Consider the following 23,686-nt stretch of genomic DNA (forward strand, 5'->3'; position numbering starts at 1 on the left):
TGCTTAGTGGTTCCTGTATGTCCTTTGTTGTTCATTATTGCCTTCCCCTAGGTGCACAACTGACGCAGCAGCGATTTTAACCACAGACTAATAATGGTGCTACTAAAAATAATAATAATTCAATCTGAAGAGAACAGTTCATTATGAGAGCCATTTGTGAATTAGTTAAGATGATTTTCTGTAGTGTTTGATTTGTTTAAATACCAATGCACATTCTGCACATGACTCTAGGTCAACAAATTCATGTTACCGATATAATTTCTTTTCGAAGATATTTCTGCAAATAAAATGGCTTTAGAAGGGGAAATACATATGTTTAAAAAAGAGCATTTTTCCTGCTATGCCAAGACACTAAAGCTTATTTGGATCCAATAAATTATTTAGGATCATATGATAGAAATTATTTCATCACCAAAATTTGAAGTCAGAACATTTTGTTAAATAATATAGTAATGCATTTAGATTATCAACAACCTGCCCTAAATATAAATAAACTGATTTATATATTTAAAATATCATTTTGATCCAGATCAAAAACTTTATTTTTATTCACAAAAGCCAAAAAGTACAAGCACATCTACCTGAAAATATATACATTTGGAAATTACATGCACCTCTATAAGACAGTTCATTAACATTACTTAGATATAACAATTTTCAATAAAGCTGCATAAAAATGTGCTATGTAATGATGGACATCTCCTCTTGCTCTCGACTCTCTGACATTGCATTCACAACATTTCCCAAGTATCTGCAGAAGGTTTGCCTCACGTCCTCTGGCTCCTCCTCCAGGTTGGAGTGAATAAGTGACAGTCTGCTCAGATGTGAGGCTGCATCAAAAAGAAAGAATGTTAGTGGAGAAATGGTAATAACTCACACAGCTCTGGTCTGAGAAGCCCGCAGCACAATTACCTAAAGGCAGACGTTCGTCTTCTACTCCGCTGCCGGGTTTGTGGTGAGCTATGAGCAGGCACTGATTGTCCAGCAAACCCTGAGAGGAGATGAACATCGAATACCAGGTCTCAATTTCTTTGAGGTGGCTCGGAACGTCAGGATTAAAAACTATCACCACTCCACTGGAGTCTTTCATGAGCGCAGGCCAGCAGGATTCAAATCTGGATATAGAATTAGAAAAAAGAGGACAAAGCTGTGTTTCAACTGATAGTACTTTAAGTAAAAAAAAATTGTATTATTCCACAGCGTTGCAGATGGGGTACTTAACATCATAGTTTTTACAACCTCACCTCAAGTCTTTAAACGGGTGTCTAGGATACATAATAAATTTAAAGTAGTAATATGTCTTCTTTCAAAAGCACAAGATGGGATTGTCTCAAATCTAAACTTGTCAGTGATGTTTTACTCACTTGAAATCTCCAGAGCAGTCCCAGAGCTCCACCTCACATGTCTTGTTGTCAACACTGCCTTCAGGTTGAGATTCAAATTCAAGTATCCTATGAGAACATTAACATGTTTGTGTTACATGAGCAAGTCGCACCATCAAGTCAAACAAGATGGTTTAAAGCTAATAATCTAATTTACAATGTTGAAAAGATTGCCTTAAAAACAGTCAATTATTTGTATATGCATATTTTTGCTGATTTATACAGATGGACAAAACTGTACCAGGTGTAAGGCGAGAAGGTGGGAACAGTTTGTACCTGACTCCCTGAGTAGGTCTGTATTCACCCCCCACATTTTCTGCTGTGTCCGAGAGAAAATTAGCAAGAACTGTTTTCCCACTCTGAAAGACATTGACAGGGCATTAGAGAGAGAAGAACAATCAATAATCATATTAGATGTGTGCTGGGAAAAAGGTCATCGAATAGTTTTACTTCAGTTAACACTTGATTGTGAGACGGCTGAACACCTCATAGCAAAGCAACACACAATTTTACTTAAGTACGGAAGTTTTCCCCAAATGTCAAAGCAATGAGGCGGAGCAGCATCTTTAAGTGTTAATAATACATCTAAATTTGTAATAAGAATTTTAGTGATGCAGCTGGTTGAGATTTAGCTAATTTAAACTACTATAGATCCTACAAGCTAGTATGTGTTGTAAAAGTACAAATTAAAATGTTTACATCGGAAGTGTAGTGGTAATATAGATTGAAGTCGAGAAGAGTCTAAATATTTAAATGCTAGCTTAAAACTGCTTTGCACATTTGATTAACGATAGATATTATTGTATTGCATCTATGTTTTACGTTGTATTCACTTTTATCTGTCTGTTAATATGACTGGTGTGTTTTTTGTTTGTCTTTTTTATTCTATGTATTTGCTTTCATTGTTATCACAGTTTGTCTTCTGGGCCCATCAGTCGGGAGTGAAGCACTTTGAGCTGCACTGACCTGTGCAACAGGTGCTATACAAATAAAGTTTAATTGATTAAAAGATAATGGAAAAGGATTCAAGAGAAGAACTGTTCAAATAAAGTGAAGCCAGGAACCACAGAAGACCTGATTCAAGCTTTAAGCTAACGCAACATTTGTGTAAACACACAACAAAGCCACACAGCGGTTCTACTCTTTAGTAAGCAACACAACAGATTACATCACGAAACCAGACACACAGCCACTCACCTCACTGGGACCAATAAAGAGTATCTTAGCTTTGAACATGTCCAGGAGCTTAGCATTAGCCGCCCAGCTAACTTTGAGTGCACGCGAGCTGTGCACGCCAAACAAGTGAAATCACAACCCGTCACTTTTAGCTGAGCTCTTAACCAAAACGATGCTGTTGCGTGTTTCTTGGAGAATGGCGCAGTTACATTATAAATACGTATAATCTTCGTAACTTGATGTCAACAGAGGATCGTCCTCCTCCTGGGGAAATCAACTTCCTCTTCGTTTCTATGGTTTCAACCAGCCTCTCGGTCTCTTCTCTGCCCATTGGCTGCTCGTGAGTGAAATCAAACTTACCCCCCGCCTACTTTGTGCCCAAGGAGCGAATCAGCGGAGCGCTCACACGGAAGTGACGCGACGTGGTGCTCGAGCTAACCAATCCGGTTCGAGCTCCTGAGAGAATACGGGATCTTCGGTCCGGAGCAGCGTTGTGTTGTTGTGTTCACAACCGACACAGCGCGAAGCTGCAAGTAGGTAATGTTTACATATTTACTGGTCTCGCTTTGTGATCGTTTACTGGGTTTTATCTCCAGTAATGGAAGTGCTGCTGATTGGCTGCTGTCTGTAGTGGAGCAGAAGCGTCATCAGCCACTCGAGCTCTTCCTGTCTGTCGCTAAGGACTCGGCTGAGTGAGCTGGCTTGACGACACCGTCCTTCATGATATCACGCTAACTAACGGGGCTAAAGGGATTTAGCTAAGTTTAAAAAGTCATAAAGGTTGAACTATTACTGTGTAAACTACAGTGTGTGTGTGTCTGTGTGATGTTGTGTCAGTGGTGAGATGTGTGACCCCAGAGGATGAACCTCAGTGTCCCCCCTGGATTCAGCTTCTCCACAGAGGGCCTAACTCTGGAGTTGTGATGATCCAGATTGCTCTAACTATCCTCGTTGTGAAAATGTATATTGTATCTATGTTGTTGTGTCAATAGTGGGATATATGTCCCCAGAGGATGAACCCCAAAGTCCCCCCCCTCCCCAATTGTTCCAGCTCCACCACAGAGGTCCTAACTCTCGGGTTGTTATCCACATCACTCTTCACAGTTCACCTCTGTGTGGAAACTAATGTCGCCTTCATGTCGTTGTGTCAGTAGTGAGAGGGATGTCTCCAGAGGATGAACCCCAAAGTCCCGCCCGTGTCTTCGGCTCTACCGCGGAGGACCTCACAGCGAGTTGTGCGGGGGGGCCAGACCGCTCTCAGGAGCTGGGGAGAAGAAGCGAGGCACGCAGCTGTCTCCAGATCAGACCTCCAGAGGACGACCTCAGCTGGTGAGGTCCTTCGATGCACGGACATTTAAATGACTAGATTCTAACCTGTCGGGCTAAACGTCCACTCCCCCGAAACCCTGATGCATTTTCTCATCTTCAAGTTTTTCATCTTCCTGTTTTAGTCGTGGAGCCTCTGCCAGGGGAACGAGCCCCTTCCTGAAAACACTGATGGACGCGGAAGCAGCTGCCAACGCTGCAGCCGTGCAACTTGTGTCTTTTAAAGATGCGATGGAGGATGAGTTTTCTGTACGTTTTACTGCAACTTGGCATCCAATGGGATAAAACATGGGGGACCTCCATGACGGGAAACCAGACGAATATCATGTTCATGACCCAATGCTGTAACTTCTGTTTTTATTTCTCTCTCCATTAAGGATTCAAGGAGGTCCGCCACGGACAAGCGGCGAGCTGCGAGGCAGAGAGGCCTCCTGCTGGAGAAGCTGGTGGATTTCAGAAGAGTAAATAAATCTGTTCGACAGAAACTGAAGCAGCTGCAGGAAGCAGAGGTTTGTTACAACTCCTTTGACGTTAAATATTTCTCAGGGCGGTGACTCATTTGTTGCTCTGTACAACTCTGGTTAGTTAAGTGCATGTCAGAAAATGAAATTTGCCCTAAAACATGTTTTTTATTTAATTTTTTCAACTTTTGTTGTTTGCAGGCTGATCGAATTGATGCCAACCAACATATTGAGATGTTAATGAAGAGGATAACACAGGCGGAAAGTGATAATGAGGTGTGTTTCATTATATTATGACTTTAAAAGAAAGAAGCTCGGTGCTTTGGTTGTAGTAGTTTATTCTGTGAAAACTGTTTCTCTGTCTACATGAGCTGTGCTGTGGTGTATGGAGGGATCAGTTGGTAAAAGCAGATCAAACTAGAAGTTACTTACACTCATAGATGTTAATCCTCTAAAGATGCATCAAGAGCCATAGATTTAATCTGCAGGGAAAAGTTCAAGAAAAGAATCCATCTCTTTGTTTGAATCTGCACAGCAGGTCTTTTCTTGGCCCACGTTCCACCAAGTTCCATGAATTTGTGTAAACATAACTTCCTCTATAGTAGTAATTAATGTCAATGGCTGGTTTACCAAACAGCCACATTGGTTGATGTTACAGCTGAAAGTCTATTGTAGAAATTGATCGCACATTTTTGTGGTTTTCTCCCTGAAGCGTTTAAACCGAGATCTGACTGAGACAGAACGAAGATTTGTGGAGTTGATGGATCTGCGGAGACAAGAGCAGGTGGGTGCAGAGGAGTATCAAGACGTCCATTCAGACTGATGAAATAACTCCATTTGAAAATCATCTGTCCACGCTGTTGTTCTCAGGAGAACGTGAAGGCCGCCGCTCACGTGACAAAGTCTGTGGAGGCGACTCAGGCTCACCTGCAGGAGCAGCTACGCACGAAGGAAGCTGAGAACAAGCGTCTGGCTGCACAGCTGCGGGTATGAGCAGCTCGGTGCTTTATCAGCCAAAGTTTCCCCAGACAAATGGGTTATAGGAACATGTGTGACAGTATACATCTGTCTTCTAGACTCTGGAAAGAACCCGGACTGAGCAGAAGATGGAGATAAAGGATCTGAGAGGGTCCGTCGCCGCTTTGAATGAGAAGTCAGCACAGGACAAAGAATCTCTAAAGAAAGCCACGCGAGCACAGAAACTGAGAGCCCAGAGATTTGAAGCTGCTGTAGAGAAATGTTATGCACAGCTGAAGGAAAAGGTGTGAATTCAAAGATATCCATTTGTTTAATTTGTCTTTCCAATCCATGGTCCTATGGTTCAACGTCAATGTTCTTTTTGGTTGTTGCACTGAAGGATGCTCAGCTGGTCGATGCCCGTCTGGACAGAGACTCCAGGAGACGGCAGAAGGAGCAGCAGACGGAAGAGAAAGACAAGCTCCAGGCTCATGTAGAGTTATTAGAGAGGTTTGTTTTTCCCTCTTGTTACACACTCCTCCTCTTGTAGCACGCAGTGGAAATCAATATGTGCCAACTAACAGCTCTCACCGATGACTGTTGAATGTGCGTCACCGTTTAAAGTCAAATCACGGAGTTGACAGCGAGGCTGCAGCAGGAGAGGGATGAGCTGACCGCGGCTCATGACACTGTGATGCAACGTGTTGAAAAACTCTGCGCTGAAAACGGAGACCTCCACGTCAATAATGCAGCACTTGAGGTACAAAGAAAACACTCAGTGAATAAATATGTGGTTCAGAATTGTTGCTAAACAGACATTTGGCACAAGCATTAAAGTCAGTTGTCAAATAGTCAAACTTTAATGTTGTTTGATTCTCGCTGGATCCGTCGCCATATTCAACATATTCCTCTCTGCCTCTGACTCTCACCTGTGTCACTAAAGGGATTTTGGTGTTTGTGTGATCACAGGCATCAGTTGCTCGGTTGGAGCAGCAGCTGAATGATTGTGAGTCGGCTCTGGTGGAGGAGAAGCTCGAGTCGCAGGAGAGGAAACATCAAGCTGAACAGTTTCAATGTCAGGTGATCATTCGCTTAGTTTTCATATTTTTTAGGAACTCTTTAATTTGTCTTTTCTTTATTTATATTGAGCAACTTTAAAGGATTGAACATCTTCTCACACACGTTTTAAAGCAAAGTAGTAATTAAATCATTTTTAATAAGATGAAAAAGTTTCATGCTTATTATGGTTAAATAATAAGGCATATCAATGACGGTTTCATTTTATAATGAATGCAGGAATTGACAAGTGTTTTTAGGTCTCTTTGATCGACAGTTGCTCCTTTTAAGAAAAACATTCGGCCACCTGGCCAGTGAACACAAAGCCAAACTCTTTGTTTTACACCAACAAGCGATTTTGCCTTTTCCCAAACAACAAACTAATCTATTTATCATCGTTTCTCAGGACAGAAATTACTTTTATTTGTACCACTGGTTTATATATTTTTTTTTTTTCTAGGTCGCAGCACTTCAAGTTGAGCTCGATGAAATGAGGATAAAATATAAATATATTTTAAGAGAGACGGAGAAGACGAGGGATGGGAAAGACACAGAAGTTGAGAAGGTAAGTCTCTTCTGCCTCTACACGTGTTCCCCTATATTATCTGAAATGTTTACACTCTTCTACTATGCACTAATCCTAATGGCTACCAGATGGTTCATTTAACAATATGGATTATTTTAAGGAGATTATTTCCTCTGAATTTATTTACAGACTCTGCATTTCATATATGAAGAATGCAGCACGAGTTTGTGTGGGCGAAACGGGAAAATGTCAGAATACGTCGGAATATTCAGGCGGGGGGGGGGGGGGGGTCCGGCTAGAGCAGCAGAAATCTGCGGAGCCCGACACAGGCCTTATCACCACAAGCTCTCGAATCTCTCTGTCTTTCGGTCTTGGTCAGTGTCTCCAGACATCCTCCCGCTGTATTCTCACATGGTCTCACTCTGTCATTTTCCAGATAGGGGTAGGGTAGGAAAAGTTCAGAAAAAATTCCCAGAGAAAGTGACTCAGACGTTTTCAGTCTCACATACGGCCTGCTCCAGACAAATTTCAGGAAATGCTCAGTGCATGTATGAGAGCAGCTTGGGCTTAATTTGCATGAATAACACATTATATGCATCTGTGAGTAGTCAGGGTTTTTTTTACTGTGAGAGGTTTGATTTGCCATTTTTATTTTGTCTACTCCCAACGCTCCAATCCCTTCCACCACCCCCCTCCTCCGGGGCCCCAGGTGAGGCAGCGGCTCCAGGCCCGTGTGGACGAGCTGAAGCACTACCCTGAGTTACTGAGCGCAGCCGAGCAGAGTCTGTTTGAGAGCCGGGAGAAGCTGCGAAGCTCAGAGGGGAAGTGCTCAGAGCAGTCAGAGTCCGTTAGCCACCTGCAGGTTAAGGTGTGCAACGCGAGCCGTGGTGGTCCCACAGTGAAAACCCCAGTCACCTCTCCTACATCCGACCACTAGGCAGTAGTACAACCCCCCCCCCCCCCCCTGTGTCTGTCGGTGCATCTTGTTCTCTGGTCGTGCTGTGACTTTTGATGATCGGGACGAATGAAAAAACATCTCTGATTGCACTGGAAACATTTAGTTGTGCGGCCATTTGTAACTACAGGCTCGTTTGTGTTTCTTCATTCTCCATCATCAGCCGTGTTGAACTGGTATTTTTAAAAAGTGTGTTTGCAAGTTTGTGTTTGTGTTTGAACCGTCACTTTACCCAGTTTTGCATGTGATTTATTTTCTTCTTCTTCTTGTAACCAATGCAAATGATACCAAAATAGCAACTCTGAATTTTGCATCTACAGGTGGGGAGTCAGACTAAATTGCTGAGATCATCGGTGGAGATGAAAGAGTCCATTCATGAGGCCAACGTCAAACTACAAGAGAGAATCTATTCTGTTCAAACGTAAGACAAACCTTTATGTCCAACGGATTAAAATATAGAAAATTGCTTCAGCATTATCTTTATTAAAGTGTTATATTCCGTGTGTGTGTGTGTGTGTGTGTGTGTGTGCAGGCAGATGGAGAGGCTGCAGCAGGAGAACCAGGAGCTCGTACGGAGGCTGGCAGATCAGGAGGAGGCTCTGAGCTACAGCAGCCGGCAGCTGGATCAGCGCTCGTCGGCGAGTCAGGCCCTCAGCCGGCAGCTGGAGGCGGCCTTATCAGACGTTCAACAGCAGGTGCAGCTCACACACAGACTCACTGGCACCATGTATTATTAAGAGAGCTGACAGAGCATCCAGTGCTTTATTATTGGTGTCTGTCGGGATCGTGTGTGTCTACCAGATTGTTTCAGAACGTCGTCAGCTGACCAGGTGGTTTTTATCATTGTCAACGTGGCAGGTGCAGCAGAGCAGTCATTACATTACTTTGTTGAAGAGCATCGACAACAATGCAAATATTCGATCGGATTTAAGTGTTTCACAGAATCTTACCTTGGTTTTAAAAACTTTAAAGAAAAATCCTGATTAATCTGAAACCGTATAACCAAGCCTGATTCCCTTTATCCGATAATTGAAAGTTTTGTCACATTTCCAGGTCCAAAAAGTCAAAGACCAGAGTGTTTCCAGAGAGGGGAGTCTTCAGACTCAAGTCCTGCAGCTGGAAGCAGAGAAGAGCAGAAGAGATGAAGAGCTGAGGCTTCTTCGCCAGAAAAAACTGACTGTGAGTTTTCCTCCTTTCTTATCAAATATAACACAATTGAATGTCGTGGTGTGATCTGATCGATTGTTGTGTATTTTCTCTCTCGGACTGTTTAGGCAGAGCGACAGTTTGAGGTGCGTCTGAAGGACCTGCAGCTCAGCCTCGACCAATCAGAGAGCCACAAACAAAGCATTCAGAACTACGTCGACTTCCTGAAAAACTCCTATAAGACCATGTTTGATGAGGGACTGCAGACTTCTACTTTTACATCCTCATATTTTCTAAAATAATTCAGGGCTCATATTTTGACATTGTATTCTTTGTATTTATTTACGGGTTAACTTTAATATTTTATTTTTGAGGTTTTATTACCTCAAATAAGTAAAAACTACTGAATCAATTTCCATGAAACTTGGATCTCAGGTAAGAGGCAATTAAATCTTGGTGTGGATCCGAATCAGAGGGCGAACCAGGAAGGTTTCCATTGATTTCTCAGGGAACACTTAATTGATGTTGAAGACAAAAAAGTCAGACATGTTCAGGTGATTGAATAAAATCTGGATCTAGTGATCGTAAATGTTGGAGGAATGCACACTACTATGTGCCCTTCTAGTTTTTATCGCTTTTAGAGGAAGTAAAAAGTTATTTATTTTATTGCTCCGGCTTTTCTTTAGATAACTACTTCTTGATTTAACTGATGATCTGTGGCTGTTTTTTTTTGTTTTTTGTTTTTATCTCCCCTGATAAATCTGCTGTTATGACAGTTTTATTTTATCTCATGTCCCAAGATACTCCAGAGGATTGTCACTTGTGTTCCAGGGTTCATACAGTTGTGAAAATCCTGGAAAAGTCATGGAATTTTATAATGTGTTTTTCCAATCCTGGAAAAGTCCCGGAAAAAAATTAAATCCCAGAAGTATTGGAAAAGTCATTGAAATTTGTTGTATTCATATTTCATGTCATTAATTTATGCTGACTTTTAAATAATTCATATGCTTTTAAAGAAATACTCTCAAAATATAAGCATCCATACTTGGTTTTGTGTAATTTAAGGTATACTGTATGCCTTGGAATTCTCATTGTTATTTTAAATACTACATTTTGTCACTTTTTGCGTATACACCGAGATTTCACAAAATGTTTTCGGTCATGGAAATTTGGTTTAAAGTCATGGAGAAGTCATGGAAATCCATTGGTCAAAATGTGTTTGAACCCTGGTGTATGCAAATCTTGGGCTTTGAGTTCTCGGTGCTACTATACTGTTTCTATTCCTCTACGATACGGAGCCAGTTGCACTAATGAAGTTAAAGAAGTAGCCAGAGCTTTACACTTGTCTCCGATTGTCTAAATGTTTCTTACTGACTTGTGTAAACCACATTCCTTTGTGGGCAGTTACCTACTTGTTACAGCACAAGGTCGGATGAGTGTGCATTGATCACAGATCTTTGGTTTGTTGTCAGAGCCTCAAGAAGTCGGTTTCGACAGAAAGGGAATTTGCCAAACATTTTGACTTTTGAAGAATTGCTAAAGTAATTTATCTCACAAAGCGTTTCGAGGTTTTAGAACTTGGTTACCTTTTGGGTTTTGGCTCTTAGTGAGATAAAAACAAGTCATTTTTTGTTACTGGATGATTTCCTCAATTTCCACCACCTGAGATTTCATCGATAACATCAAATAAATAAATATATCAGGTGTTTCCAGCCGGTAGAGGCAATGTGCCACTAGGTGGAACTGTTTAGTTAATCATCTTTTCTCCCCTGTAAGAATCTTCTTTACATTCACACAAAGTTCAGTGTCTGTTACATTATGTCTATTCTAGTGCAACTGGCTCCCAATAAGATAGCCTTGGATTTTTGAAGCCAGTCATCGGTTAACCAATACAATTTGTGCTATGAAAACAAATGTGTAGCTGCATATGCCCCAACCAAGTTCACATGTGGTAGAATAAAGCACATTTAACATGGTGCTTGAATGTGAATACTCTTCCAGCTTTACTCCCTTTGAAAATGGTGTATTTGATCTCCCTGATATTGAGCCATGACACGGAAAAAGTTCTTTTTACCACCTCCCTGCTTGAGCATCATCTTGTATCCGTAGCAGCAATAATAATAATAAGAACGGTGTGATGTGTATTGAACACGCTATGTTCTTGTTTTTCATTTGCACCGAGATTAATTAGTTAGGAAATCTATTATTTAACCGTCAGAGGTGAAGCTTGTGCCTTCAGGGCCTCAAAGTTAATCACTGAGGTTCAACACTGGAGTATTTCCAACCCTCTGATGCTGGTTTGCGTCCGTGCTTTTGCAATAGAAGTTGTTCTATTACTGAGGCTCAGGGGCACAGAATCTGCTGCAGCACGATTTTTGCCTAAAGGCCAAACTGGATCTTGTCGTTGCTTGATCTGTGGTCCCACACTGTGTCTATGGAAATAAACCACTAGCTCCAGACCGCTGTGAGGCCCTGCTGTGTCTCTGCAGCGGACGATTTCCCCCGGGTGAGCAGTGCTCCTCTCAAGTTCTCAAAGACAAAGCTCTTTTGTGTTCTCCGTCAAGGGATGGAACCATTTCATCTGCGTGTGCGTCAGTACCCCCCCCCCCCCCCCCCCCCCCCCCTTCGCCCTTGTTCCCAGTCTTCTGGTTTTTGCCCGTTTACGCAACTTGTTGATCATACATTGGGAATTTGCTTTCTCTGCCTTTTTTTTTATTGGAAAATAAACTTACATCTGACATCTGGCAGTTTGGTTGGTCTCCGCATGAACGACACACCCTGAAGCTCATTTGCTCATTAGTATCAAATAAATCAGATGACCCATTCATCTTTGGTGTTTTTTTACACAGAACTAATTATCAGAAACAAACAGAGGCTTCACTGTTGTATGAGTTAAAATTATTTCCTGAACTACAAATACAGTATCACATTTAGATACCTGCTGTATACAATAAATAACTCCTGGATATTTGTAAATACTTTTTTACTTTTAAACTGCCTTTTAACTTGTATAACAATTCCATTTATTTCTGATGATTATATGGCTATTTTATGAAGCACTTTGTAATTTGAATTTTGCAAAGTGCTCTCTCTATAAATAAAGATTATTATTATTATTAGAATGAGCAATTAATGTGTGAAAGACATCTAATTTCAGATTTAGGACCATGCATGCAGGATTATCCATTTCACACATATTAAACATATAGAAGAGTTCACATTATTTTCTGCCATAACTTCCTTCACCAAACAAAATGCTGCGGCTCGCTCACAGCATCTGTCCGACAGCAGGGAAACCACTCTGAGGTTTACGTAACAGTCATTGGCTGAACTCTTCAGTGACATGAAGACATGTAGGTCTCTGCAGAAGTGGGTCAGATATATGCAGCTGACACAGTACAACTCATTTCCTAATGACAACTGTAACAAAAGACCAACTAAGTTCTAAGAACTTCCAGTTCCAGCTGAACTACATTTTTACTTTTCTCTATATTGTAAAATAATGGACTGTGTTGGGCTTCCTTGTGTTTATTTGTGAAAAACTGAGTCATGAAAGTTATTCAGTCTTTTACATATAATACAGTTTTCCTGATCTTAGGTCTTATTTCAACATTTTCAACACACAAGCAAATGCGGAGACAATTATGCTAAACTAATATTACTGTACTGCACTGTGATTAAATATAGGAATGCATTATTAGGTAAACTATGACAAATCAAAATGTCATAAATAAAATGAAAAAGTTCAGTTTATCAACATAAAACAAAGATAACATTATGTTATTTAAAAGCTGCCATAGTATTTACATCATTTCACGCAACATGTTGAATGTCCTGAAAGAAAAGAATAAGAAGACTATAAATAGAACGCTTCACAAGGAAGCAAATTGAAAGGCTCCAGTGTTATGAAGCAGAATGATGAACTACATCGTTCACTAAATTCATCTGTCAGTCAATACTTAAAGCAACACTATGTCACTTTGACTGAGCAACAGCGCCCTCTGTAGACACACGTGGGGTGCTTCTATTGGGCACCATATCTGAGCGAGTAACTGGGGAAAAATGAAGCTCTGACTGAAACAGAAACACAACTGAACGATGAATATTACCCATAATCCCTGGTTCCCTGAACCAGAAGAGTTGCTGCTGTGACAATTACACCAAACTCTGTTTAAAGTTTCTTCGCTGAATAATGGAGTTTTCTAATGACTTTTAAAATGATCCAAAGTTTGGCATAACTTTTTTGAATTGCTGGGTCTAATTTGGTCAAATTACATCACACTCACTCACCAAAGCTACAGAGCTAGAACAGATGTGCAGGGTGTGGAGTGGGAATGGAAGCGGCACCATTATCCCTGCTCCAAATCAGTGAATCGTCCAACTAGTTTAGAGGCTGCTGGGTAAAAAAGTTGCATAGTGTTGCTCTAAAGTTATATCATTGAAAAGTCTGCGGCGGGCAGGTGTCTTTTCGTCTCTCCTGGCGGAGCAGTTACACCTGCAAGACTGGATCATCATCACCATCCTGCTGAAGGATTCTCCATTTTGGCATCTGAAGCTCACGGGTATCGTCAGAGTCCGATGCGGCCGGCAGCATCTCAGCCCCTGTGAGCACGACCCGCAGTATCTGGGCTGGAACTTTTTCAGGCTATGGCAACCTGCGTGGGACAGTTTAACACGGCGGCCGGACTTTCCCACGTGGTTGCACTTCTGACCTTTCTGTTAGAAGAAAGGCAGAAGATTCAGTTTTTCCCCAAAAGAATGCTAGCTGTGCCGTAGCATGAAATAATCAAGCTGTGTCCAAGATATAAAAAATAAGGGATATTAAATATTTGAGGTGTACCTTCAATCTGCGCGGGCGAACTTTACAGATGCGAGTCTCTTCCATGAGTTTGCACTGAGGATTGTTGTTGGTCAGCCTGGTGGACACTCCGGTGCCACTGGATTTGGAGCAGGCGGACCAGGCTGTGGTGTGAGACACACACTTGAATCCTCTGGCAGAGATGTGGCTCACTGGGTGACTCCTGAACGCTGCTCAGTAGAAAATGCCAACACATATAAGATTACACAACACACAATTTGAGGAAATTGTAAAAGGCAATCACAAAATGTCATCTTTATGTATCCTAATATGTCATTTTAACACGCACTTGGCTGCTTCTTAAAGCCTTCATCAATCACTCACCAGCTGTAAGCCCAGATTCTCCTCTCCACACAGGCGCCGGCTCATACTGGTTGGTTAAGTCGTTTTCAGACGTTCTGTATTTGCTGTCCGTCCTTCTGTGCTTCTTCCTCAGAGAAATCTCTGGCTTTGCCTCCTCGGGGCAGACGAGCTGTTCACAGCACCGTCCCGGCACCTTGACCCTGTTTGGTTTGGCACAACCCAGTTTGGGCAGTGTGAGCTCACGAGGGCACAGAGAGACACATCCGACAGCGCCGTCCATGCAAGTGCACTGGTGTTTGCAGTTCAGACGGAAGATCTCTCCATTCTGGTAAATCTTGTTGTTGTACTCGCAAGTTCTTCCATCTGATTTAGCTGTTTTACAGAAACACGAGCGGAGAGTCTTGAAATAATACATTTAAATTGAGTGAATTTGATTGAAAGAAACATTGACAAAAGAGAACAGACCTCGACAGATGCCTTTAGCAGAATCATATCCACCTCCAAAGTTGCACTCCAGTCCCTTGGTGTGGTCGCACGGCTGCGAGGTGCTGCAGTCTTCAAAAAGCTGCCGAACACAAGCCCGACAGCATCCACAACCGTCCAGCATGAGACTGACTCCGGCTGCACGTGTGGGGACTTCAAGGGGACAATGACATTCCTTTGGGCACGAGGCCGACACCTGAGGTGAGAGTCAAACATTTCCAATCAAGAGTTTTGCCCCTGAAAGCGACCATCAGCCCAAAACACATCAGATGAATGAACAGGGATTATTTCCTTACCAGTGTCATGCAGAGGATCTCTACAAAGGTTTTCCACATCATCAGAAGTTGAAGTTGTCTCTCTCACGAGTGAAAAACCTTTCTGTCTATTATAGCACCAGACCTGACGGAGAGTTGAAGAGTGCTCATCACCTTTTATACGCTCGGAAGAAGTGTCCTGAAACATATGATCGGAATGCTTCTCCCAGCGTCCTCCCATAAGCCCAAAAGATGCCGCCCCTCCTCCTCCTCCTCCTCCTCCTCCTCTCATTCAGTGAGCCAAGAACCACCCTGTTTGATTTCCACTCTGCCCGGGGTCTCCCTCCAATCCACCCATTTTCATATCTGTTCTATTATCCAAAAGGAAGCTCTTCCTACAATGAACCAAATATATAGAACTTGAATTGAAGAAATAAATATAAATCCTTTTACGTAGAATATTATCATCGATATACATCTTTACCCTTTGGTTATTTTTTTGACAAAAAATCTTGATATTACAATATAATAAAGGAAAAAATTGGCAGCATAAACACTAATATAGAATTGTGAGTTTTATTAATTCAGTCTGTTTCTGAAGCTGTTTTTCTGTTGGGTTCTTTTGAATAGAAACAATGTGTTTGTCTTTCTTGTCTTTCTTGTCTTCCATGCTTTTTTTATATGAATGATATTTTAACCTTGATGGGACTTTTCCTGGTTAGATTAAGTCAGCAGGAATAAAATAATGACTTCTGGAGGTACAGTAGTACTAACTGGTTTTGTTAAGGCCAAAAAAAGAGAAAAGAAAAAGTGAGAATAACATTAAAACCTGAAATATTTCATCATCAGCCTCTCTACACGTCGGAGCAGCCCCACACAGGACTCAACATCGGGGCACCACAAGTTCTGATATAAACATTGAAGAGAAGCTACATATTTCTTTGACCAACTGAATTTCTATCTCAGACGAAACCGTGTTCAGCCTCTTGTCTTGGCCGAGCGTTTCCAACTTTGCGTGCATGCAAATTCCCAGAATCCTTGAGGAGGTGCGTGGATCAGGGTTTGCTCGGATTCAATATTGAATGTCTCAGTATCCTTTGTTTGTTCTGAATGAGAAACATGCACACACAGAAACAAGAAAGCAAAAAGAAAACTTGAGCGACGCCTGCAGCAACATTCCTCTCAGGATCAACATTGCAGGTCTCTTTGAAACAGCTGCCAGGATAAGAAAGCATCTCCTTTTATCCACATCAAAGAACAATGAAAACTATCAGGGAAAGAAAAGAAAAAAGTTTCCTTTCATTACAACCTGTGTGAACAAGAGGCCGACCATGGAACACTGGCACATGCCCCTTCTTATCCAACTGAGGTTCCAGAGCCAGTTTGAGTCGGAGCCAGCTCGGGCAGATGAGGAGCGAACATGCGTGAGCTCGGTGCATCCACTGACTCCTGGAAAATCGCTGACTGTTGTGTTGTGGCACTGGAAACTTTTCCATCCTGTGATTTAAAGAATTTGCAGAACTGTAGATGACAGAACGTGCAGCTGGAGGACCAGGAAAGGATTTCATGTTAGGCACTCAACTCCCACAGAGCAGCATGTGAATGTTTCTTCAAATTATATTGATATTAATGTTAATATAAGGATTAAAAGGGTTTGCTTTTGCATAGCAGAAGTTTACCAAACTAGGATTTTAAGGTGAGCTATTGGGCGCTAACGGGTGATTAGCAGGAGCTAGCAGGTTAGCTAGCCGGCATCCACATGCAGGCACTTCACAAAAATGAAATGCCAGTGTCAGATTCTATAGGTTTGAGCTTTCAGAAAAAACTTGGACCCGTGATGTGATCCAATGAATGAATTTCTGATATGGCAAGTAAGGTAGCTGTGTGCTAAGTTTAGCATAGAAACTAGAAGCTAGCAAACAGCAAGATCTGTCTGGTGATTTTATGATCTGGAAAGTTGGACTAGTAAAAAAGAAAAATTGGCAAAAAGGAAAATCATAAATCTTTGTAAAAACATGATTCCACAGGCTCAGCAAACCTAAAATGCTAGCCAGCATGGAGCATGCTGTCGGCTAGCTCTATTCAGTCAAAGGTGGCTTGGCTTTGTATTTATATAGCGCTTTTCTAGTCTTGATGACCACTCAAAGCGCTTTACAGTACAGTTTTACATTCAGCCATTCACACACACATTCATACAGTGCATCTATTCACAGCACTTTGTTATTCTATGGGGGGCCATTCGGGGTTCAGCATCTTGCCCAAGGACACTTCGGCATGCAGATGGGTCAGACTGGGGATCGAGCTGCCGACCTTCAGGTTGGAGGACGACCACTCTACCCCTCAGCCACAGCCGCCCCGGGCGTCTTTCTGCACTGGCTTTTTAAAGTTGAACTGTTTTGATGGACTAAAGATTTAGGCCAGGGGGAGACAGTATGTTCGCTAATTTTATAAATTAAAAAAAAATGTCATCAAAATTAAACCCACATAGATTAAATATGCCCACAGATGCAAATCTACACTGAAGGCATCTTACTGGGAGGTTTTAAATGCTGCATCTTGCAAGTAATTGTTCCTGTTTGATGTTTTGCCAAGAAACAGTTACATCATTTAGGCCAAAAACCACAACAATTGTTTCTAGTTTGTAGATTAAACCATGATACAGCTTTGAGTTGAAGAAGTGGTGGCTAATAGTGGTATAAACCATATAACTATTGGAAGAAAACAAATGCATAATGTATCAAATAAGAATGAAGCATTAACGAATTAAAAGACCACATTTGCCGTGTTTCTTTCGTCTTGCTGCCAGGTTCCTGTGGTCATCCATTGCAACTGTAAAGCTGGATTTACTTATAAGAGACGTTATGCAACATCATATTACCCATCCTGGAGATTATCCTATCAGGAAGACAAGGCCTTTGTTGTCTTTGTTATCCCCTTACACTCGATACTGTGAGCCATCCTACTGTAATTATATTAGTCCACATGTAGTTGTAGTTAATTGCCCTTGGAAATGAGGACGACATTCAATGTGATGTGGAGACGATGGGTGGGCAGACGGTCGAGATGATGACCAGTCGGAGAAAAGAAAAAAAACATGTCAACAGGTAATTTTGTGATTATGTAAAGATTCATGCTAAAATACAAATGCAAAAGAGAGAGAGAGACAAACTAGGGGATTCAAATGATTAATCCGAGCCTCCGCTCTGTTGCTCAGTGTAAAACCACAGTGGCTCTGAGAGAAGCTTGTTCTGGTTGTTATGTAGGAGCAGGTCATTCTCTGTAGCACAGACGGGGAAGTCTGTATGGGGCCGTCCAGATATGATTACAAATCCAGTTCATTACGTCATTTCTATAAATGATTCCCTTTGTCCGTCTTCCGTTCCCTTCAGAACCCACTCCCGAGTCAGAACATTGTGTTGGTGGGAAAATCTCGGCTGATTCAACATTATTTCCAGACTTCTGCTCTCTGCTGGTCGACTCGAATGAAGTGAATTACCATGAAGCCTTTCCTGGATATTGTTAGTTTCTGCGGACGCTTTGTAGCCATTATCCAAAATGTTTCTCTGGTGTAGAGAGGCTGATGTACGCACGGCCTGACCTTTGAACACCTGACATTTAAAGGGCATCGTTTCTGTTGTAATTCTCCCCCAGAAATCGCTGGGATGCATCGGCAGTCACGTAGATATCGGAGCCTGTATTTCCCCCTCTCTTTCAAACCATTATCATTACGCAGAAATAAACCCTCGAGGGCAAAACAGACGGACGTGGGTCTGATTCAAAGTAAGTAAGGATAGCTCTCTGCTCGGAGATGGTGTTTTCCGGATGCAGAGTGCATATTACATCGCAGAACATGACAAAACAGGCCAGACAACTGTCCTCAGGGAGCAACTGTCCTCAAACAGAACCGGGTTTATCATGATCAGAGGGAAGAGTTGAAATAGGACAATTTACTGGATTGTGACTTGTGCTCTGATATTGTTTACAGAAACAACAAACTGTGTGACAGCTGCTTTCCTTCTGATATCTAATGCCAGCACACGCCATGAACTAGAAAAGCCCATTAGGCTGATAATGATGTGTTAGCTGAGCCATAGCAATGCAGAGATCATTTAAAACAGCACTAGAACATACTTATAAAACATGCCCATGTTGATAAAATATTGTAAATTACTCTTTAAAACCACCAACTGCGACTTGTAGTCGCAGTTGGTGGTTACTATTTTGCAGATTTAGATTGTACAAACCAAGTGTTTTTAACATCTCTCTGTTGTGCTTTGGTTCTTATCCATTGTGTTTTGGCTATAATTGTGTTGCTTGTGAACTTGTTTACTAGTATGTTTACCAGGGTTCCCTAGAACTCCATACAGCATGTGAAATGAACTGTATAGTAGGTTCAGCATCGCCACCTAGTGGAGCCAATCAGAATACCACTTCACCTGCATAAGAAATAGACACTTGAGATCAGGGAACAGTCTTTAATTGGTATTCTTTACCAGGTATTCAACTCTTTTTATTTTATTTTATCTTGTGTATTGTACTATGATGATTTTTGTATTGGTCATGTAATATTTTAAGTAAAGTAATTTGAACTCTATTGCTGCGATACAGTTATACAATATATGATATCAACTGTGTGTGAGGAGTCCCAGCAGTGCCATCTAGTGGAGCTCATCAGAATATCACTTCACCAGGACATGGAACATGTGAAATCAGCGACCACCGTCTCTACTTGTCCACTACTTTTTATTCTTTGTTCACACTATTTATATTTTATTTATGAGGGCTTCTTCTCTGTGTGATCTAATGTTGTTTTAACAATTTGTCATCTTCTATCTTAAATAAAGTTATTTGAATTCCCCTCCTTTTGATAAATGCACGTGTTTTGTCTTGTCCAACAGCGCCACCCAGTGGAGCTTATCAGAACAGCACTCCACCTGTACCAGAAACACTTTAAAGCACTTGAAATCACCGAGCACGAGTCCAGACGATGAAAGTTGTGTACCAGTGTCCCGTAGTGTTAACAGTGTTTTTTTTTACCCTTTAAAACACTGTCTTTAAATAAAGAGAAACTGTTTCTACTTCTCCTCTCGCGCTGACGTACAAAAAAAGAAGAAAAAAAAACTTCCGGACACAATCAGGAAGTCCGGGGACTTTATTATTTCCTGTGGCTTCTAGAAACAGAAAACCTGAATGGACAGTGGACTCGACTTCTTTAAACGACACCGAATCATGAACCACACCGATTAACGAGCGTCATTAGTTCATCGATGTGTTTCGGGCTCGTTATTTGCGGCTGATAAACGCGTCCACGTCGTCGTTCGATACCCGGAACACCTGGATTTGCAGTTTGCGTGACAGAGGGATGGACGTTCCTCAGATCACTGAAGATGAGATGGCAGAGATCAAAAAAGACGTGAGTAGGAAGAGTCGGTGCGTGCCTGTGCGTGTGTGTGTGTGTGTATGTATGTATGTATGTATGTATGTGTGTGGATGATGAGGTTTTATCAGTGTATGATCGCACTTGTCTCAACCTCGGCCTGTGTAAAGAGGAAATGAACCACCATATTGTGTGTGTGTGTGTGTGTGTGTGTGTGTGTGTGTGTGTGTGTGTGTGTGTGTGTGTGTGTGTGTGTGTGTGTGTGTGTGTGTGTGTGTGTGTGTGTGTGTGTGTGTGTGTGTGTGTGTGTGTGTGTGTGTGTGTGCGTGCGTACATGAAAGAAGAACTAGACCCCACACTGTTTTAAACCGACACAATTGAATGCTCTTTTCACGTTTTGGTTCGTAATATTTTAAACCAATTTTATCAAACATAAGTTGCGGTTCGGTGCCTTGCTTAAGGACACTCCAGCCTGCGGACAGGAGGAGCTGGGGCTTGAACCAAGAACCTTATGGTTTCTGGACCCCTCCCCCCCAATTCTACTGCATCTTCTGATTGTCAGTCACATCCAATCATTTTAGAAATACAGCACAAGATGGTGAATATCCCTTTTACGTTTACCAGTAGATGGAAGCAGGTGTCAGTGGCCACCAGTGGATGTTAGGGACATAACTTCAATCGTGTACCTTCAAGTGTTGTTGGCCTAGGAGTCGACGATACAGGCCGAACTTGAGGGCACGCTGAGGCTAAAGGTGAATCAGACTAACTACTGGATTGTATGGAAGGACTATCAAAGCCATGTGGCCCGCTCAGTAGATCAGACATCATTACCTCTGTCTTTTTAAACCTGTATATACATATATTTTAATGCCGGGTAGAGATGTGAATACTACACAACTCCCTGTACAAAGCGCAGACAAATGGCTCAACAGGCTCATCTCCCAGTTTGTGTATCTGAAACAACCCAGCATTTCTCTGTGGTTTGGTCCCCTGCTCGCTTTGTTCTCCTTCTCCTCCTCCTGCTGTGGATCTGCTAGGTGCTGACCAGACTGCGGCACTACCTCTGTGAAAAGATCCGGGCCGAGCGCCACGTCGACTACCTGCGCTCTCGTAGGATCCTGACACGGGATGATGCAGAGGAAATCAGCTGCAGGACCACGCAAACCAAGAGGACGGCCATGTTGTTGGACCACCTGGCCGACAACCCCCGGGGCCTGGACGCCTTGATTGATTCCATTCGGGAGTTGCGCTCACAAAACTTTATCGTCACCAGGATCACGGACGAGGTGCAAAAGGCCAAAAACGAGAAGATGGAGTCTCTCAGGGGTGAGTTAGCCACATCATGGTGATATCTGTTTAGTATTTAAAATCTATTCCATATTCTTGATGGGTTGATTTCAAATTTCCTCCCCATCTCTCCTCTCTTTATACGTCACGCCACAGCAGGTGCTTCCAGTTCTGACAGCCAACTTTGCACTCCAAGCTCGACCAGCGACCCCACGGCAACATTTTCAAACAACTCCACCATGCTCTTCCACCCAGACGGAGAACGAAGCACTACCTCCTCAGACGTAGTCGGCTCACTCACCCTGCCGTCGATACAGAGATGTGGAGACTTGTCCTCTGTGGCTGTTGCTAACATGGACGTAGCGTCCTCCACTACCTCCTCCAGCCTCCCGAGGCCGGGAGACCCCGGAGCTCCCCCGCTGCCTGATGAGGGGATCGTGGAGTCCCCCTCCAACATAGACGTCGGGGGGTCGGGGTGCACCAGCAGTGGCGGGGACCCGAACTTCCAGCCACTGCGCTCGCGCTCGCTGACTCCAACGTCAAACCCCAAAATGTTTTAACCTCACACCTCAATTAGACAGTTCACATGGGACCAACTGACACAGACCACAATTACTCAACTCAACTCGTACACAAACACATCCTTTTGGTTTTCGCTCTTGCTTGTGATTAGGGACTTTTGTGAGAAATGGCTGCCCATGGAATATTTAACATGTTAGCACTAAAGTGATCAGTTTTTTGGATAGAAATTACAGACATTTTGTCTCTGGGGACGGGGTCGTGTTGCCAATTTGTATCCTTAGTATTGGGATGAGGCCAAAATAATAGCTTAGTTTTATACATATACAGTACTTTCTACTTCAATCTTTTTATGAGACCTAAGAAGTTAAATGTGCAAGAACTGTTCCTAAGTAAATACAGTTTAAATTGGAAGACAAATATTTATGTATTGAGAATGAGTACATGCATTTAATGCAAGCTTTCAGTAATTCTTGGTTTTCTATTTTCATTTAAGGCAAAAGTAGAGGTACTATGATCCGTGTTTGAATACACCATGTTTTAAAAAAAAAAAACTCTGTTAATAGAACCTTGAGAGTATCCAAAGGTAAAGAAGCAGATCTACAATTAGAATGAGGAGTGAGTCAGTGCAAGTTTGAATACCACACTGCATTTTTAACTCTTTTGCATAGAACTGCAACCAGTGAATTATTAAAGTATTCCTTCAAAGAAAAGTAATCAATGAAAATTCATGCTCACCATAACAGGACCTTTATTTCTTTTTATCATGGTATTGAAAGTGGTGTAATAATATTTATTCTTGCTTTGTTTCCAAGTTTCAAAAAAACTAAAACACATCAAATACGCAGTATCAGGCAATGCAGGTCTGAATTTATTATTAAACGTCCTATAATATATTTCTCATTGCAAGTTAGATAGTGTGCTGTAGCTTTTTCACAAGTTTAGGGTAAAAACTTTGGTATGTGAAGACCCAAAATAAAACCGTAACCAAAATGTATTGCGGTTCAGTTCCCACCCGGACTCATCCATCTCCCATTCAAGATGTGATTTCTTTCTGAACTCTATATTGTGAAGAATCAGCTGCTAGTTTTTGTAGTGAGAGAAAATATGTCACATTCACTGGATTGACTACTTGAGCATGTACCATACGTCTTGTCTTATATGATCTTATACCAGAGCCGTGCAGCTCAAAGGTTTTTCTACTTGTTTCTATGCAGCATTAAGTTGAGAAAAGTCGTTTCGAATTTGTTTCACTACAGAAAATATGATTAAATACACACGGTGTACTGCTTTTTACTTTGTTCAATTGTCTTGTACAATGTATCTCATACTAAAGATTTTCTGTATGAATTCTACTTCTCTTTTGTTCTTTGTTGGTGGCTGTGTAGTATTGTAGTGTTGTGCAATAGTCCTTAAAAAGTGATACCATCGTATGGTGTGCCTTTAGGCATTCAATAAATTTGGTTATCCAAATAAAATATAAAACATTAATATTTAAAATATTAATATTAGATCATAACTTTAGTTGGTTAAAGTTCTCGCAGGGCACCACCCTTCAAAGAAGGGAAAAGATACCCAATTTATTGATTAAGATCAGTGTCATTCAGATCTAGTTCGATT

The 23,686-nt window shown here is 41.8% G+C and overlaps 4 protein-coding genes across 6 annotated transcripts; 2 read left to right on the forward strand and 2 right to left on the reverse strand.

Moving 5' to 3' along the window:
- Positions 1-515: 515 nt before the first annotated feature.
- On the reverse strand, positions 516-2,856 carry ift22 (intraflagellar transport 22 homolog (Chlamydomonas)). Its single transcript, XM_053438181.1, has 5 exons — positions 2,580-2,856; positions 1,659-1,741; positions 1,365-1,451; positions 913-1,115; positions 516-830 (listed from the first exon to the last, which is right to left on the reverse strand). Exons 1-5 carry the CDS (start codon positions 2,616-2,618, stop codon positions 682-684), a joined length of 561 nt encoding a protein of 186 aa, XP_053294156.1. The 5' UTR covers positions 2,619-2,856; the 3' UTR covers positions 516-681.
- A 153-nt stretch (positions 2,857-3,009) lies between these two features.
- On the forward strand, positions 3,010-10,963 carry LOC128454476 (outer dense fiber protein 2). Of its 2 annotated transcripts, none has more exons than XM_053437887.1 (17): positions 3,010-3,091; positions 3,710-3,887; positions 4,010-4,133; positions 4,262-4,393; positions 4,547-4,621; positions 5,058-5,129; positions 5,216-5,332; positions 5,422-5,607; positions 5,703-5,812; positions 5,927-6,062; positions 6,272-6,382; positions 6,819-6,923; positions 7,594-7,752; positions 8,160-8,260; positions 8,372-8,534; positions 8,893-9,018; positions 9,114-10,963. In XM_053437887.1, exons 2-17 carry the CDS (start codon positions 3,721-3,723, stop codon positions 9,285-9,287), a joined length of 2,058 nt encoding a protein of 685 aa, XP_053293862.1. In that variant the 5' UTR covers positions 3,010-3,091; positions 3,710-3,720; the 3' UTR covers positions 9,288-10,963. The 2 variants fall into 2 exon arrangements, with proteins under 2 accessions (XP_053293862.1, XP_053293861.1); XM_053437886.1 differs by having other exon boundaries at positions 3,011-3,095.
- A 1,596-nt stretch (positions 10,964-12,559) lies between these two features.
- LOC128454849 (CCN family member 1) lies at positions 12,560-15,072 on the reverse strand. The gene is made up of 5 exons (XM_053438416.1): positions 14,926-15,072; positions 14,612-14,825; positions 14,168-14,518; positions 13,826-14,013; positions 12,560-13,701 (listed from the first exon to the last, which is right to left on the reverse strand). Exons 1-5 carry the CDS (start codon positions 14,965-14,967, stop codon positions 13,372-13,374), a joined length of 1,125 nt encoding a protein of 374 aa, XP_053294391.1. The 5' UTR covers positions 14,968-15,072; the 3' UTR covers positions 12,560-13,371.
- A 4,806-nt stretch (positions 15,073-19,878) lies between these two features.
- On the forward strand, positions 19,879-23,421 carry bcl10 (BCL10 immune signaling adaptor). 2 transcript variants are annotated; one of them, XM_053438610.1, is made up of 3 exons: positions 19,879-20,296; positions 21,298-21,586; positions 21,707-23,421. In XM_053438610.1, the coding sequence occupies exons 1-3, from the start codon at positions 20,246-20,248 to the stop codon at positions 22,105-22,107; spliced, it is 741 nt and encodes a 246-aa protein (XP_053294585.1). In that variant the 5' UTR covers positions 19,879-20,245; the 3' UTR covers positions 22,108-23,421. The 2 variants fall into 2 exon arrangements, with proteins under 2 accessions (XP_053294585.1, XP_053294584.1); XM_053438609.1 differs by having other exon boundaries at positions 19,881-20,296; positions 21,704-23,421.
- The last annotated feature ends 265 nt before the right edge of the window (positions 23,422-23,686 follow it).

Source organism: Pleuronectes platessa, chromosome 13, assembly GCF_947347685.1.
Source record: "Pleuronectes platessa chromosome 13, fPlePla1.1, whole genome shotgun sequence".
Lineage (NCBI taxonomy): Eukaryota > Metazoa > Chordata > Actinopteri > Pleuronectiformes > Pleuronectidae > Pleuronectes > Pleuronectes platessa.

Excerpts from the sequence above, each read along its gene's own strand:
- LOC128454849 (XM_053438416.1), bottom strand. The coding sequence starts at position 14,967 with ATGATGTGGAAAACCTTTGTAGAGATCCTCTGCATGACACTG. Across the intron at positions 14,519-14,611 it reads TGCTAAAGGCATCTGTCGAG|CTAAATCAGATGGAAGAACT; the intron begins GTCTGTTCTCTT and ends TCTGTAAAACAG. Across the intron at positions 14,014-14,167 it reads AGAATCTGGGCTTACAGCTG|CGTTCAGGAGTCACCCAGTG; the intron begins GTGAGTGATTGA and ends TCTACTGAGCAG.
- ift22 (XM_053438181.1), bottom strand. The coding sequence starts at position 2,618 with ATGTTCAAAGCTAAGATACTCTTTATTGGTCCCAGTGAG. Across the intron at positions 1,116-1,364 it reads GACTGCTCTGGAGATTTCAA|ATTTGAATCCTGCTGGCCTG; the intron begins GTGAGTAAAACA and ends TTCTATATCCAG. Across the intron at positions 831-912 it reads AGACGAACGTCTGCCTTTAG|CCTCACATCTGAGCAGACTG; the intron begins GTAATTGTGCTG and ends TTTTTGATGCAG.
- LOC128454476 (XM_053437887.1), top strand. The coding sequence starts at position 3,721 with ATGTCTCCAGAGGATGAACCCCAAAGTCCCGCCCGTGTCTTCGGCTCT. Across the intron at positions 4,394-4,546 it reads AGCAGCTGCAGGAAGCAGAG|GCTGATCGAATTGATGCCAA; the intron begins GTTTGTTACAAC and ends TGTTGTTTGCAG. Across the intron at positions 5,130-5,215 it reads ATCTGCGGAGACAAGAGCAG|GAGAACGTGAAGGCCGCCGC; the intron begins GTGGGTGCAGAG and ends TGTTGTTCTCAG.
- bcl10 (XM_053438609.1), top strand. The coding sequence starts at position 20,246 with ATGGACGTTCCTCAGATCACTGAAGATGAGATGGCAGAGATCAAAAAA. Across the intron at positions 20,297-21,297 it reads TGGCAGAGATCAAAAAAGAC|GTGCTGACCAGACTGCGGCA; the intron begins GTGAGTAGGAAG and ends TGGATCTGCTAG. Across the intron at positions 21,587-21,703 it reads GAAGATGGAGTCTCTCAGGG|CAGGTGCTTCCAGTTCTGAC; the intron begins GTGAGTTAGCCA and ends GTCACGCCACAG.